We start from the raw sequence: 13,129 nt of genomic DNA, 5'->3' as shown, positions 1-13,129 counted from the left end.
TTTTCAAAATAAAATTTAAAAAAACCGTACATCATTACCCTTTTATTCTTGTCTTTTTATTTATATAAATGACTGTCCTTCTAGATATTTGATATGACCACACACGCTTACCCTTTTAGATATCGATTATTAGTAACTCTTAAGTTTGCCATTTATGTATCGGATATGAGCCTAAACTAAATCGAGATAATTCAAGTAATGCAAGGGTTCGTATTGGGCTTTATTTCTTTAAAAAAAAACCCAATAAGAACCGTTCAGGCTTCAGCACTTCAGTACGACAGGATTCATCAAATCAACCAAAAGTTTTTTGACAAAAATTTTTAACAGTTTGATATTTAAATATTTGTCGAATTACCCATAAAAAGATATATTAGTCCATTTAACAAAGAATTGAAGTCCCCTCGTTATGTGTAAATAATTAACATTACCCAATCATACACATTACTCAAGTAAATTGGAGCACCCACCCAACAAGGAGAAACAAAAGATCAACCACCCAATAAATCAAGTGAAGTATTTGCATATTCCTCATCCACAAGACATTCAAGACTCAAAACATGTTTTTTGAAAACGTCAAGTGAAAATTTTTTATGAGGATTTATGTTCTAAATCTTACTAGGCATTGCATGATGTGTTCATAAGAATCAAAGTTCATGTATGGCAAAGTTACTAGTAAATGCCTTTAGTAATACAAGCAAAGGGCATTATCAGCGAAACTTCCATTATTGCTTTTGGCCTCCCATGAATCAGATAAACACCAGGATTCAGCTTATCTGGGATTATGAAGGCCCCTAGGACTATAACAGTATGCTTATACACTCTAGTTAGTCTCTACTAAGTCGCAATGACAAAAATATGACTTAAATGTTAAAAAAAAAAAAGTGCAAGTGATCTCCAAATTATTTGAGAAAAAAAAAATCATGAAAATGCATTCCAAAACTGTCATTATCAAGGAAAATGTCTAAAAAGAAGATAACCAGAAAATAAGAAAACTCGGCTGACATAACCCACAACAAAAGACATCAACATTCAATGTCAGGTACTCCGTATACAAAGATCAGTCTCTATCACAACCATTTCAATAAGCCATACGCTTAACGTCCCACAAAGCAAATGCAACGAATGCCATGGCAACAAGCAAAAAAAGGTCTTGCGGTCAGATTATGGTGTTATATAGCATCCCCAACTAGTCAAGAAAAATCCATATGACATGACAGACAAGAACATCTAATCAGCAATACCTCCTTGTACCATTCATTATCTCATGTCCACATACATTTTACTCAAGCTACAGCATTTACTCTCATGACACCCCAGGGCACTTGAGAAAGATTTCAACTGGGCTTAATTGCAAAGGTATCATGCAAATAGAAAAGGCAGAGTATAAAATAATAACAGCAAAAAATTTTAGAGGTAGACAAAAGACTGAGTAATCCTAAGTCCATCCTTAAGTGAACATCTTCTCTGTGACATCTCATCATTGAAAAAAAGGGGAAAAATAAAACATCATTCTGATCTCAAAAACAAAAACATGGCACCAACCAAATTCAATCTGCTCAATGATCACCAGGTAGTGTCTTGATGATATCAGAGTCACCTGCAGTTAATGACAGACTAATTTAATACATGAAACTACATTTCACCATAGCATTGGATTTCCTTTTTGATAAAACATCAAATGGAAAGTTCAAACAAATTAGAAGATGGTGTACCTGGATCAATAATGCTTAGGCAAGAGACACGGAAATACTTTCCACAAGCTGTTCCCATGTCAACATTGTCTGCAATATAGAGACACAGGAATATCAGTTTCCAAACAATTGACTAACAGAACCACAACATGAATAGATGGGTAGCTATACAACAAGAAGAGAAGGTTAGCAATAGCATCACAATGACAAATCTAAGAACACTGCTCCTTTTATTACTTCAACAATTACTATTGCACTTCATAAAATTAGTTTGCACAAGCATTAACATACTAAAGTACCTGATCCTTTACCAAGAAAGCCATCACAATCATCTAAAAGGTTTAACTTTACCAGCTTCTTACTAAAGAAGTGGTCCAGAAAACAATATGTTTCAAAAAACTGTCTCAACACTGCTCATAAAACCTCCGAGGTGCTAAAACAAAATGATCTAATGAATTGCATGCCTTTCAGAATAACTTAATCTGGTCATTATTGTGACGTTACTAACTGCAGCATTACACTTCCAGATGCATCTGGTCTTTCAAAAAACAAGCCTAGGAAACTTTCAGAACATTTGCTACGACACAACTATAGTTCCTCGCATATTTCACAAAAAATTCTGGTAACCCAATTATCAGCAACACTTGAAACAATTCACAAATACCCCGAAATTTTGGGATGAAGTCCAATGAATGATTAGTCGAAACAATCAACATTATAAGTACCTAAAGCTAAAAAAGTTAGGCACCCAAAAATAATAATAACAAATTCACAAATGCAAAAACAAGAAAACTCTTACTTCCATTGTAATGATGAACCCCAACTTTAGCAAGCATTGCGTAGTACTCGATCTCAGATTTCCTCAACGGGGGACAGTTATTCGATATTATAATCAATTTTCCTAACAGAGAAAACAGTTTCCAGATCAACAAATAGTCCACTCCGAGGCCAAATTCAACAATCCAAGATAATCAAGAAGAAAACAAGAAAAATGCAGAAGGAACCTTTGGAGCTCCTCAAAGACTGAAGCACACTCTTGTATCCTAACGTGTACTTGCCGCTCTTCATCACCAAAGCAAGCCTGCTGTTGATGCTCTCATGGGTCTTCTTCTGTATTATCGCAAATAATACCACCACAAATATATCAAATCAAAAACTAAACAAGATGTAAACTACAAGTCCAACAAAAGAGCGGAGGGAAGAAAGGTGAATATGTAGAATCGGAAAAATAGGAACGCACGGTTTTCTTGGCGGTCACCATATTCGCAATTTATTTTAATTTCCTGCAAAGAAAGAGTAGACGGTTGTAACTTTAGAAAGAATTGCGATGATCAACGTCTCCGGTTGAGGTTTGAATTTGTCTTGTTTGGATGCTGGGAAAATGTCGAAGGAAGAAGAGATCTTTATAGTTTGTATAACCTCCTGAGAATCGGCGCAGAAACCCTAATCGCGTTACTGCTGCAGCGCTAGGGTTTGGCAATATGAAGCACGTGTTTGTCACGTGGAATATTATTTGAGCAATTTTATCCTCTATTTCGCTTTCTAAACATTTTTTTTTTTTTTTTTGCAAAGGTCAATAATGACCAAATATATATTCAAGAACCCAAAGTCGGGTAAAAGAATTGGAGGCCAAAAGAGGCACTCGGGCTACCAAAATGGTGAATTACGTAAACACTAAAAAGAAAACACAATGAGGGAAATTGAAACACTAAACAGAAATTCTCTCCAGATTAAACAGTAAACAAAATAAGCAGCTAAAACTCACTCTCCTTGAACAGAGGCACGGCTCTGTAGTTACATCCAAGCCCTTTGTTCCGCATGGATGTGTGGCATAATATCACTAGGAGCCTCCTCAATCCCAACATTAAAGTCAGGATGCATGAAAGCTCTCTTAGGTAAGTTGTGTGCCACGGAATTTCCTGTCCTCCGTACGTGAAGAATAGACCAATTTTGGAAATAGTTTAGTAGGCGCTGAATCTCCAAAATAATTGAACCCCAGACAGAACGGTTCATCTCGCCACCTCGAATTGCTTCTACAATAATGGAAGAATCTCCTTCTAAAACCGGATTACGGAAACCCAAATCAGCAGCCAGTTTAACAGCATGTAATGCAGCCATGCCTTCTGCCACAGTAGGATCAAACAGAGTATGACGAACTAGAGAGCTGCTTGCCATAACCTCACCAAACAGGTGATGTAAGGCAGCATCCCAACTAGCCTTAACATATCCCATAGCCGGCCCTTTCCACATTTGATTATCTTGAACACTAGGCACATATGCAGCTGTAAATGAACTTACTCCTTCTCCTTCTAACTGAGCTCTCGCATAATCATCGGCAGTAAGAATACCTTGATTTGCAACCAGGTTTGGGTGTAGAAAAGTTCCCTCATGTGTGTACTTATTTCAGCGAAACCATATCGATCTCATGGTAATGGCTAGGATTGCTAGTTCACGGGGGGATAGAGTGTGAATTACATCCTGTCAAAATTGGGAGAAACATCCAGTATGAGCTGAGTTCATCTTTTGTAATCTCTTTGAGATGATGTTGAAATAGGGGATGTGATTGAAGTGATATTAAAATAGGGATCCCCTAAAATAGTTTTTTTTTTTAAAATGGGGGAAATTGTGGACTCAAAATAGGGATTTGGGTTGGACATGCTCTAATAATTGATTAATTGTTAGAAACTTAGAGGGAAGCATGTTAGATATTTGAAAAGAACAAAAAAAACTAACATTTAAAACGAAAAAAAAAAAGACGTTAGGGCTAGGCAATCCGACCCATCATAGCTGCCAAAGCGCTATGATGGGCCTGGCACTCGACTCGGCCCGTATACACCTCCAGGGTCTAGGCACAACACTTCTATGGAAGCTGAGTGGTTACCAAACAAAAAAAAGTTTATGGAAGCTGCAATTCTAGTTTAGCAGGAGAGGCCAAATATGTGACAAGCACAATCGATCCATTTACTGTCAGTGATAGAGTACAACCTGAATTCAGGTAAGCAATTTGGGTTGAGGACCCAAGACTTCTATGTATCGTGGTTACCCCTTGTATTCTTTTTTCAGCTCTTGGGACATGCTGTGTTTTGTCGCTTTTAGTCATGAATTGTGAATGACTTGGTTTATAAATTGTTAATGAAGTTGTTTAGCCCATTTTTGAAAGGAAAATATGGATTCATTCTCAAAATGAACCATTCCATTACATTATCAAATTTGAAGTATATTAACTATTTTGGATAAATAAAATGACACATGTCAGGTCAGCAAGACACGTGGTATGGAGAAATAGAAATGAACGACTAACTTCCAAGAAGCATTGTACTAGGGAAGAGACTGAGAGAGGATGTTCTCATTTCTAAGAATAATACCTCAATATGAAGAAGATCGGGGATCTGGATCAAGAGGGATTTGATCCTACCTGCCATGACATTCCATATCCTACCTACCATGATAGGTGGCATACAGAGGGAGACTTCATCCTAACGACAACCTATGGAAGATTCAAACTCAAACTCAAACTCGTATCACCACCTAAACCTCAAGATCTCAACAGATTGAAACAATTGGGATATGAAAATCCCAACAGATACGATGTACAACACTATAAAAAGAGGATGATCAGACTCATCCTAGGTATGCTCTCACGCTACACAATTCTAAGATTCACTCTAAGATTATTAGAACTCCCTGAGTTTGACACTGATTTGAGCGGCGGAGTGTGCCCGAGCCACGAAGGGCCGTCCTCTCCCTTGTTCTTGCAGGATTTAAGGAAGTTTGCCACTGCGTCAGCCCTCTCAGCAACTGACGTGTGGATTGTCCCGATTTTTACATCCACAACTATAACTCAACGATATAATATCTCCTTAATGTTATAGGAATTATCACTCAATATTAATACGCGACGCGCGTAACACAGGTATACACATAGTGACTATAATTTTGCGACCAAGCTATATTTATTGAACCGGATCTTAATAAAAGACATAAGTAAAAAAAAATAAAAATCCGAGAGACCCTTATTCCAAATCCTGGCTAAATCCCTAACTACCATTAGACCAAGAGCTCATTGTTTAAGTTCATCATTATTTTATTTAAACTTGAAAGTTACACCCCTGCAAATATAACAACCCAAATGAACCCCAGGATCAAGTCTCGTTACAAGTCAACCTTCAAAGTCTTGCTTAGAACTTTTCAGGGCCTGCAAATATATACCTAGTATTCTAAGGAGGTCACATTCATCTTAATTGACTAGTCTTTTCTTTTTATTATTATTGTAATTATTATATTTCTCTCTTGAGGCCGGTTACATTCATCTTGACTAAACTTTTGTTTTTATTATTGTTTGTAATATATATATGTTAAGGTCCTTGATTAACCATTAGCGATCACATATTATTGTTCGGAAGGTAAGGTAAGTACATCAAAGAAGTTGGTGTTTTTAGCTTCTAATATAATTGCTTTGATTTTGTAGCACCATGAAGCAATTTCTCCTGGTCATTATTATTGCCGCTGTTGCTGCATCAATATTACTCATGTCATCGATTTGTGAATCCGCTCGCGATAGATTCACAAAGCCAAAACATGCAATGAGCGTGAGCATGCAAGGAGCCTTAGCACCTGCCATGCTTAATTCCGAGCCGATGATGAAGAAAGACTGTAGTATTATTGTTGGCAACAAAGCAGAAGATGATGAAGAAGAAGGTGACAAATATCGTTCTAATATGGGAGCAATACCTGAAACTCGCGATACGGAATCAACACCGCTGACTCGCGTTTGTGGTAGTAATAGTTGGCATGATGGACAGAACAATTATCATGAAGAAGGAAACTAAACCATGTAGTTGTGATCTTCAGTATTGAAGACCCGAATAAAAACTACTGTAATCATTTTACCCTCTTGCACCGGGTCTTTATATGTAGAGATTTTTCTACTTGTCTATAGTTGTTGTTCTTGCTCTTATATAAGAACTATTTTATTTATATATGCTAGCTCTTATTGTACAACGGAATGTAAAAGTCTATATGAGATGCAAATTTGAAACAAAACAAAAGAAAGTAGACAACTTGAGCAGTCCAGGTTGAGGCATATACACAGCGTTAGTTGCCTTCGATCAGTGTCGATTCCCCCATGAGATGACAAGAACAATGGCGCTTGTACTCCCAAGTTTGCAAGTCGTTGGCGAAAATTATGAACCAATTACCTCGGGTTTCATTTGACATAACTTATTTGTTGTCAAAATAAATTAGTCTATAAACTGTGAAATAACTTGTCGAGTGGTTGTGAAATAGCTTGTCGGGTGGTTGGTGAAGTTTATAGTATAAGCTAACTGATAAACTCTAAAAAATGTCTATTTAAACTTAGTTTAAAAGATAGAATAAAATTATATATATATATATATATAATATTATCTTGATAATCAAGAATGACACTTTTGACATTCAATATGGGTTTAAATTCGGCCAATCATGTCCGTGCAAAAATTTCTCACCTGACGACATCGTGAGTTGGGCCAAAACACATAGTGTGGTGGCCACAATGGTATTGCTCCTAGTAAGAATCGAACTAGAGATCTTCCACATCTACACGATTTGGCGCTAAAAAGATTCACCACTAAGTTATCATGCACCCAAATATAAAGTCCCCAACATAGAGTTTGTTGTAAGAAATGGTGTCGTTGAGTGTTTTATTTATAGAGATCTCGTGGACTACAATGCCCTAAAAAATAGTCGTTTATAGTTTTTATTAAGGGTATTTTGATATTTTATTCTAACTTAAACTTTAATTAATTTGTTCATCAATATGCCCTCAAAACTAGCCATCATATAGTTGATAGTGGGAGTATATTAGATATTTGGTAAAAAAAAAAAAACTAACATTTAAAAAATGAAACAAGAAAAATAGCCATTAGGGCTACGCAGTCCGGCCCGAGCACAAAGATGGGCCGGGCACTTGACCCAGCCCTTATATACCTCTAGGCGCAACACTACCATGTTTACAATTGCATAGATACATATATCATTTGAAAGTGGATTACTGAAATGAAATGGGTGTATATTTTGCATTCAATCAAAACTAGATAACCGAATGGTTACCAAAAACACCCGAGCCACTAGTTAGAGTGAGAAAGATGATATGCATCCCTCCCCGTTTCAAAAAAAAAAGGTTTCAACGTTTCATAGAATATTGGTTATAGACTTGAAGGTCAATGTGATTAATAGACTTAAACTCAATCATAAGTTAAAATAATAACTCAGAGCCAAATGTACCGAACCCACAAATAACACAACTTGAACCAGATGCCCATGAGCCAATATTTTTTCAAAGCTACCCAAGCATGTTAAGTTTAGGGAAGCTGGAATTCTGGTTTAGCAGAAAAGGCCAAATATGTGACAAGCACAATCGATCCATTTACGGTAATAGTCTATATCAAGAGGCTATTACTAAAGGCTCAGCACTGAGCTGTCTAACAAAATCCCAAATCCATGAACTAAATGAACCCGAATTGACTTGAAAGATTCCTTAACAAAAGCACTACCTGCAGACCTGCAAAGACATGATTATGTGACACTATCATAAGGAAACCCTACGAGCAGTCGCATAATCCCTACTGTTTGGGGGCTCTGCTGCGTGCTCCAAGTTTTGCAGCAACTTGTTCTTCTGACAGCGGTAGATAGTAAATCCACGGGGTAGCTTTCGTTTTCCTGAAGAGATCATCTAAAGTGACAATCGGTGGATCAACTTTCTCTGATGGTTGAGGAATGGTGAGCCGCTCTCTAACTGGAGATGGGTTAGAAAGTGGTGGAGGAGGGGGGAGGATAGGTGGGGGAGGAGGAAGCTGCTGCCTAGAAACCTGTTGACGGGAGGACGGTGATGGCTGTGGCGTAGTTGCAGCAGGAGGAGCAGTAGAAGCAGTATTGACAGGCACAGCTGCGGTTTGTGGAGGACCTTGAGGAGTCTCCACTCGAATTTTCACTTCCTGAGGGTCAACAAACTCAGCCATTAGAAGGCGTCCACCATTAGAAGGCCATTTTAGGTTATAAACAGCATTCCGTGTCTCCACAGCTTCTTCCACTGAAGAATACTGCATCAATAACAGATTTCCCAAGTTTAACTGACAAGTTCCTTCCAACTGGTCCAAGGATCAATGAGGTACATGGTGATGGAAATAAAAAAAAAAAAACACAACCATGTACCCTCCCAAGTGGCTTTAGCAACGCTCAAGTGCACACATGGGGGACTACATGGTTGCAAGTGCATGTGTGTGCAGCTGTAGTGAGTGAAAGACAAAGGGGAGGTTCTTACAGTAACATAACAATGGGTCTTAATGTGGTCCATCCAGAAATCTGTAACTTGCCCAGTTTTACCCAGTAGCTCTTGGACAGCTTTGAGGGTAAAAGGTCGCAGAAAACGATCAATTCTGAGAGAATTTGTCGGAGGTTTTGGTGATGGCGGAACTGCCCAAAAATATAAAATGAACACTCCATAAATACCTAACTAAAAGAGACTGGAAATTTTTTTTTAAAGAAAAGAGCTTACCAGCACGTTCCTTGGGAGCATCCTCGCTAACAGAGTCAGATCTAGAGAAATTGCGCTTAAGACCAGGAGACTGAAATGTGTCCTTAGGGGTGGTGGAGGGCGTCAGATTCGACCCTTGGATTTCAGGAACTTTAAGGCTCTCAGATTTCCATCTACGTTGCCTCTTCAGCGGCTCGGTGTTCCCACCTACTTCTTGGTCTGCAAAGGTAAGCTTATAAGATAAAATGTCCAAAAGCTACCTGGGTTCTATGTCGTAAAAATACAGAATCAAACATCCAACTTTACCCACAAGTACAGTACAACACATACAGCAAACACCACACACAGCAGATTTATCCCTTTTTGGCACACAAGATTTATCGATCAACCATACACAATAGTTATTCTACACGGGAGAAAAGAAGGAAATACATTATGGAAAAACAGCATCAAAGCACAACTTTCAAGAAAAAATGGAAAAAAAAAAGTTCTGATTTGTTCAAGTGACAGCTTCAATGCAAAAACAGATTCCTAGTGACTATGCGTTCACTTTCAACTAATGCATTGGGACATAAAATGAACCCTTGCCATCATAAGCCAAATGCCATCTTCTCCCAGGACAAAGTGATTACCTTGCTTTGATACCCCTTAGTCAACCAGAAAAAGGGTATCTGGATGTAGCCTCAACCTTCAAAAGTATTCATTAATAACAATAAATACGAAGCGCAAATGCCACAAGCACGAACTTAGAGAATAGTTAACTAGACTATGCATTGCTATTCATACTCGTTCCCAAAAATTCTGGAAAACCCAATAAAACCATGGGAATAATGCACCTGACTTCCAAGAAAAAGATGAAGAGATTAATTCTTACTCATCCTGGTAACTGATGTAGTATGACGAAATGACTACTAACTACGAACCTTTGGCACAGCCAAGAAGCCTCTGACAAAAAATAAAAGACAAACACAATTCTAAAAGATGGGCAGAAAGCTATTAACAATGCCTTCCTGGCTTTCACTGTCCATCATTATCATCAAAATTCATCATGGGATTTAGAGGATTTTGAACTACTGATCAAATGAAATTCCAATCAACCCCAGACCAAATGAAATTCTTCTTGCAAATAGTTTCCTAAACAAACAAAGCTACATCATGCTCATACAATCAGATGTCCTATAGATCGGAATGTAAAAACATGAATGATTACTTCTGACATTGTATGACAACAGTCGCATAGGCAAAATGACCCAAGAAAATAAATTTAAATAGAAATCCATAAAGATACGTAATCCAACCAGAGAAAAATTCAAAATCATATAGAGAATAACAACTAGAACTGAGTAAAGTAGAGGACATAAAACAAAGCTCACCATTAAGTTTCCTTTTCTCAGCAGGCATGGCAGGATGAATCCTACCCTCAGCAAGGATATCTTTTTTGTCTGCAGATAAGTCATCTCCCACAACATCAACAATACTTTCCTCCTTAACAGACAATTCATTTTTCACACTCTTATCCCCCAACTCATCATCATTATACTTTGAATCAATTTGCTTAGTTTCTATTGCATCATCCTCCATAGAGTCATCACCTGAACTTCTGTCCAAATTTAACTTTTCCGAGTACCCTACATCAGCACTATCATTTTTTCTGATCATGTCTTCATTTACAGCATCGTTGTCATCTTTCTGTTCAACAGATGCCTGCTTCTCATGTGACTCTTCCACATCCATTGGATGTGATTCGCCACCAGCGGCAACAAGATTGCTGGATGATGGTCCCACCATCTCAGGCTTAACAACATCTATTTCTAGTTTAACATTATCATCAATTATATTATCCTTTAGTTCAATTTTTTCATTAATTGACACAGAATCAGTAGAAATAGAATCAGATTTTACTGGAGACCCCAAAATAGGGCTGACCTCAGATACCTGATAGTTCGGAGCAGAAGAATGAAGCATTGGATCCTCAGGAGGAGGCTTTAAACCCTCATTCTCCAGGCTGGGCTTCGGATCCTCATTCTCCAGCAGGGGCTTCGGATCCTCATTCTCCAGCTGGGGCTTCGGATCCTCGTTCTCCAGCTGGGGCTTCGGATCCTCGTTCTCCAGTCGGGGCTTTGGATCCTCGTTCTCCAGCTGGGGCTTTGGATATTCATACTGGGGCTTGGGATCTTCATTCTCCAGCTGAGTACTAATATTCCCATTATCCCCATGAGTAGCAAATTTTTGCATATCTTGCCCATTCAATGCTACTTCAGTAGCAACAGTTTGAGTAACTAGATTGCTAGTTTCCACCCCAGATGCATGATCAAGAAGCTTCCCTTCTTCCACCCTAGAAGATTCAATACTAGCTGTTGCGCTCCCTTCTCGGACAATTCCTTGAACCACAGTTGGAGCACCATCATTGACCTCAACCTGAACATTAACATTGTCCACAGGATCCTTAACTGTTTCAGTAACAACTGACACTATTTCTGGATTTTTCACATCAACCACAGGTTTGGGATCCAAATCATCAACTTCCTTCACAGCATTTTCCCTCTCAATGCGAAGTGCTTCGGCCAAACGTTTTATCAAATCGTCTTTCAAACCCCGGGTAGTCAGTTTACGTCTCTTAAGCTCTTCCTTCAGCTCTGTGACCTTCCATTGATCGATTGGACGATTTTCAAGAATCGGGTATTGCGACGACATCTTCTCCAATAACAATACTCAGCTTCCAAACCCTGAATGACCATTACAACCCATATACAGTAAGCCACTCCACACGGATATAAAATACAGAATGCAAACTCCATAAAACTTATAGACCCAAAAACAATACTATGCATACTTTTTTGGGACCACGTGAAAAGTAATATCAAGTTTATCATGCGAATGAAACACGGTATGAACAAGGTTCAAATGTAAATATCTTATATTAAACAACCAAACCCAAATGTATGTATAAAGAGGAGAACGACATTGCCATCCAATAGTTACATAATGTTCCAAGGCCATCCCAGGTAGTCGTATATAGTAAAGACATGAAATTGTAAGTTTGGTTATCTGAGTGATAAAATGACCAAAAGTTGGAATTGAAGTTACAGGTCCATGTCAAGTTTCATATCGCATGCCATAAAATAACCATTATTGAAAGAAAGAAAATTCTGCAGAGCTATATTAATGAGAATCAATTTCTCAGCCATTAACAAAGACAACAGTAAATTTTACCCGCATAAAAAAAAATCCCAATTTATCAAATCAACCAAAACCAAAAAAAAAAATTTTTGTCACTAAACAAACATTATTAGACAAAAATATAAAAACTCCCTGAGCAAAACCACCATTGCCATACACAAATGTTGAAGAAAATTTATTCTAACACCAAATGTTGTTCATTGTTCACACAAAATTTACTTGCCACATTCTTAATCTAAGAAATAACAGAATGTCCACATATGCGATATCAGAAGAAAAAAATAAAACATAATTGTTAACAACTTACAGAATATTTTCGCTACACGGTCCAAAATGCCGAAAGGCCCACAACTCCGTAAGGAAAATAGAGTGGATATGTGAAACCCTAATTCCACAACAGAAACGTCACTATTAGAGAAAACACAAGAAAATATTATCAAAATACCGAAAACAAAGACACAAATCTACGGTAGCTCCATAGAAAATGAAATCGGCTTCTCCTGAAAAAAAAAATTAAAACAGAGAAAACAGGGAAGACGAATGTGTAGACGGAGAAGTAAGGATTTTGCAGAGATGGAAAACGATAATTGAAACTAAAATTTCTTCCTATATCAGATGATTGTTTCTCTCGATCGTGGTTTCGATAAGGGGGAGAGAAGGTAATTTAGGGTTTTTTGATTTGTGTTTGTCAGTTTGTGTAGGAGTTGATATCGAAGAATGAGAAGCGCAGGGGGGCTGTTCACTT

General features: G+C 37.8%; 2 protein-coding genes and 1 non-coding gene across 3 annotated transcripts; all 3 read right to left on the bottom strand.

Annotated features, from left to right (window-relative positions):
• Nucleotides 1-651: 651 nt before the first annotated feature.
• On the bottom strand, nt 652-780 carry LOC119999194. Its single transcript, XR_005468368.1, has one exon. It is a non-coding gene; the product is annotated as a small nucleolar RNA snoR83 (small nucleolar RNA).
• A 446-nt stretch (nt 781-1,226) lies between these two features.
• Nucleotides 1,227-3,167, bottom strand: LOC119998396 (60S ribosomal protein L30). Its single transcript, XM_038845714.1, has 5 exons — nt 2,932-3,167; nt 2,696-2,801; nt 2,491-2,592; nt 1,713-1,781; nt 1,227-1,597 (listed from the first exon to the last, which is right to left on the bottom strand). The coding sequence occupies exons 1-5, from the start codon at nt 2,950-2,952 to the stop codon at nt 1,557-1,559; spliced, it is 339 nt and encodes a 112-aa protein (XP_038701642.1). The 5' UTR covers nt 2,953-3,167; the 3' UTR covers nt 1,227-1,556.
• Nucleotides 3,168-7,904: 4,737 nt separating this feature from the next.
• On the bottom strand, nt 7,905-13,083 carry LOC119998716 (apoptotic chromatin condensation inducer in the nucleus-like). The gene is made up of 5 exons (XM_038846091.1): nt 12,692-13,083; nt 10,578-11,930; nt 9,226-9,423; nt 8,992-9,143; nt 7,905-8,770 (listed from the first exon to the last, which is right to left on the bottom strand). The coding sequence occupies exons 2-5, from the start codon at nt 11,896-11,898 to the stop codon at nt 8,294-8,296; spliced, it is 2,148 nt and encodes a 715-aa protein (XP_038702019.1). The 5' UTR covers nt 11,899-11,930; nt 12,692-13,083; the 3' UTR covers nt 7,905-8,293.
• Between the last annotated feature and the right edge of the window lie 46 nt (nt 13,084-13,129).

This window comes from Tripterygium wilfordii, chromosome 5, assembly GCF_013401445.1.
Source record: "Tripterygium wilfordii isolate XIE 37 chromosome 5, ASM1340144v1, whole genome shotgun sequence".
NCBI lineage: Eukaryota > Viridiplantae > Streptophyta > Magnoliopsida > Celastrales > Celastraceae > Tripterygium > Tripterygium wilfordii.
This window is presented reverse-complemented; position numbering and strand designations above follow the sequence as displayed.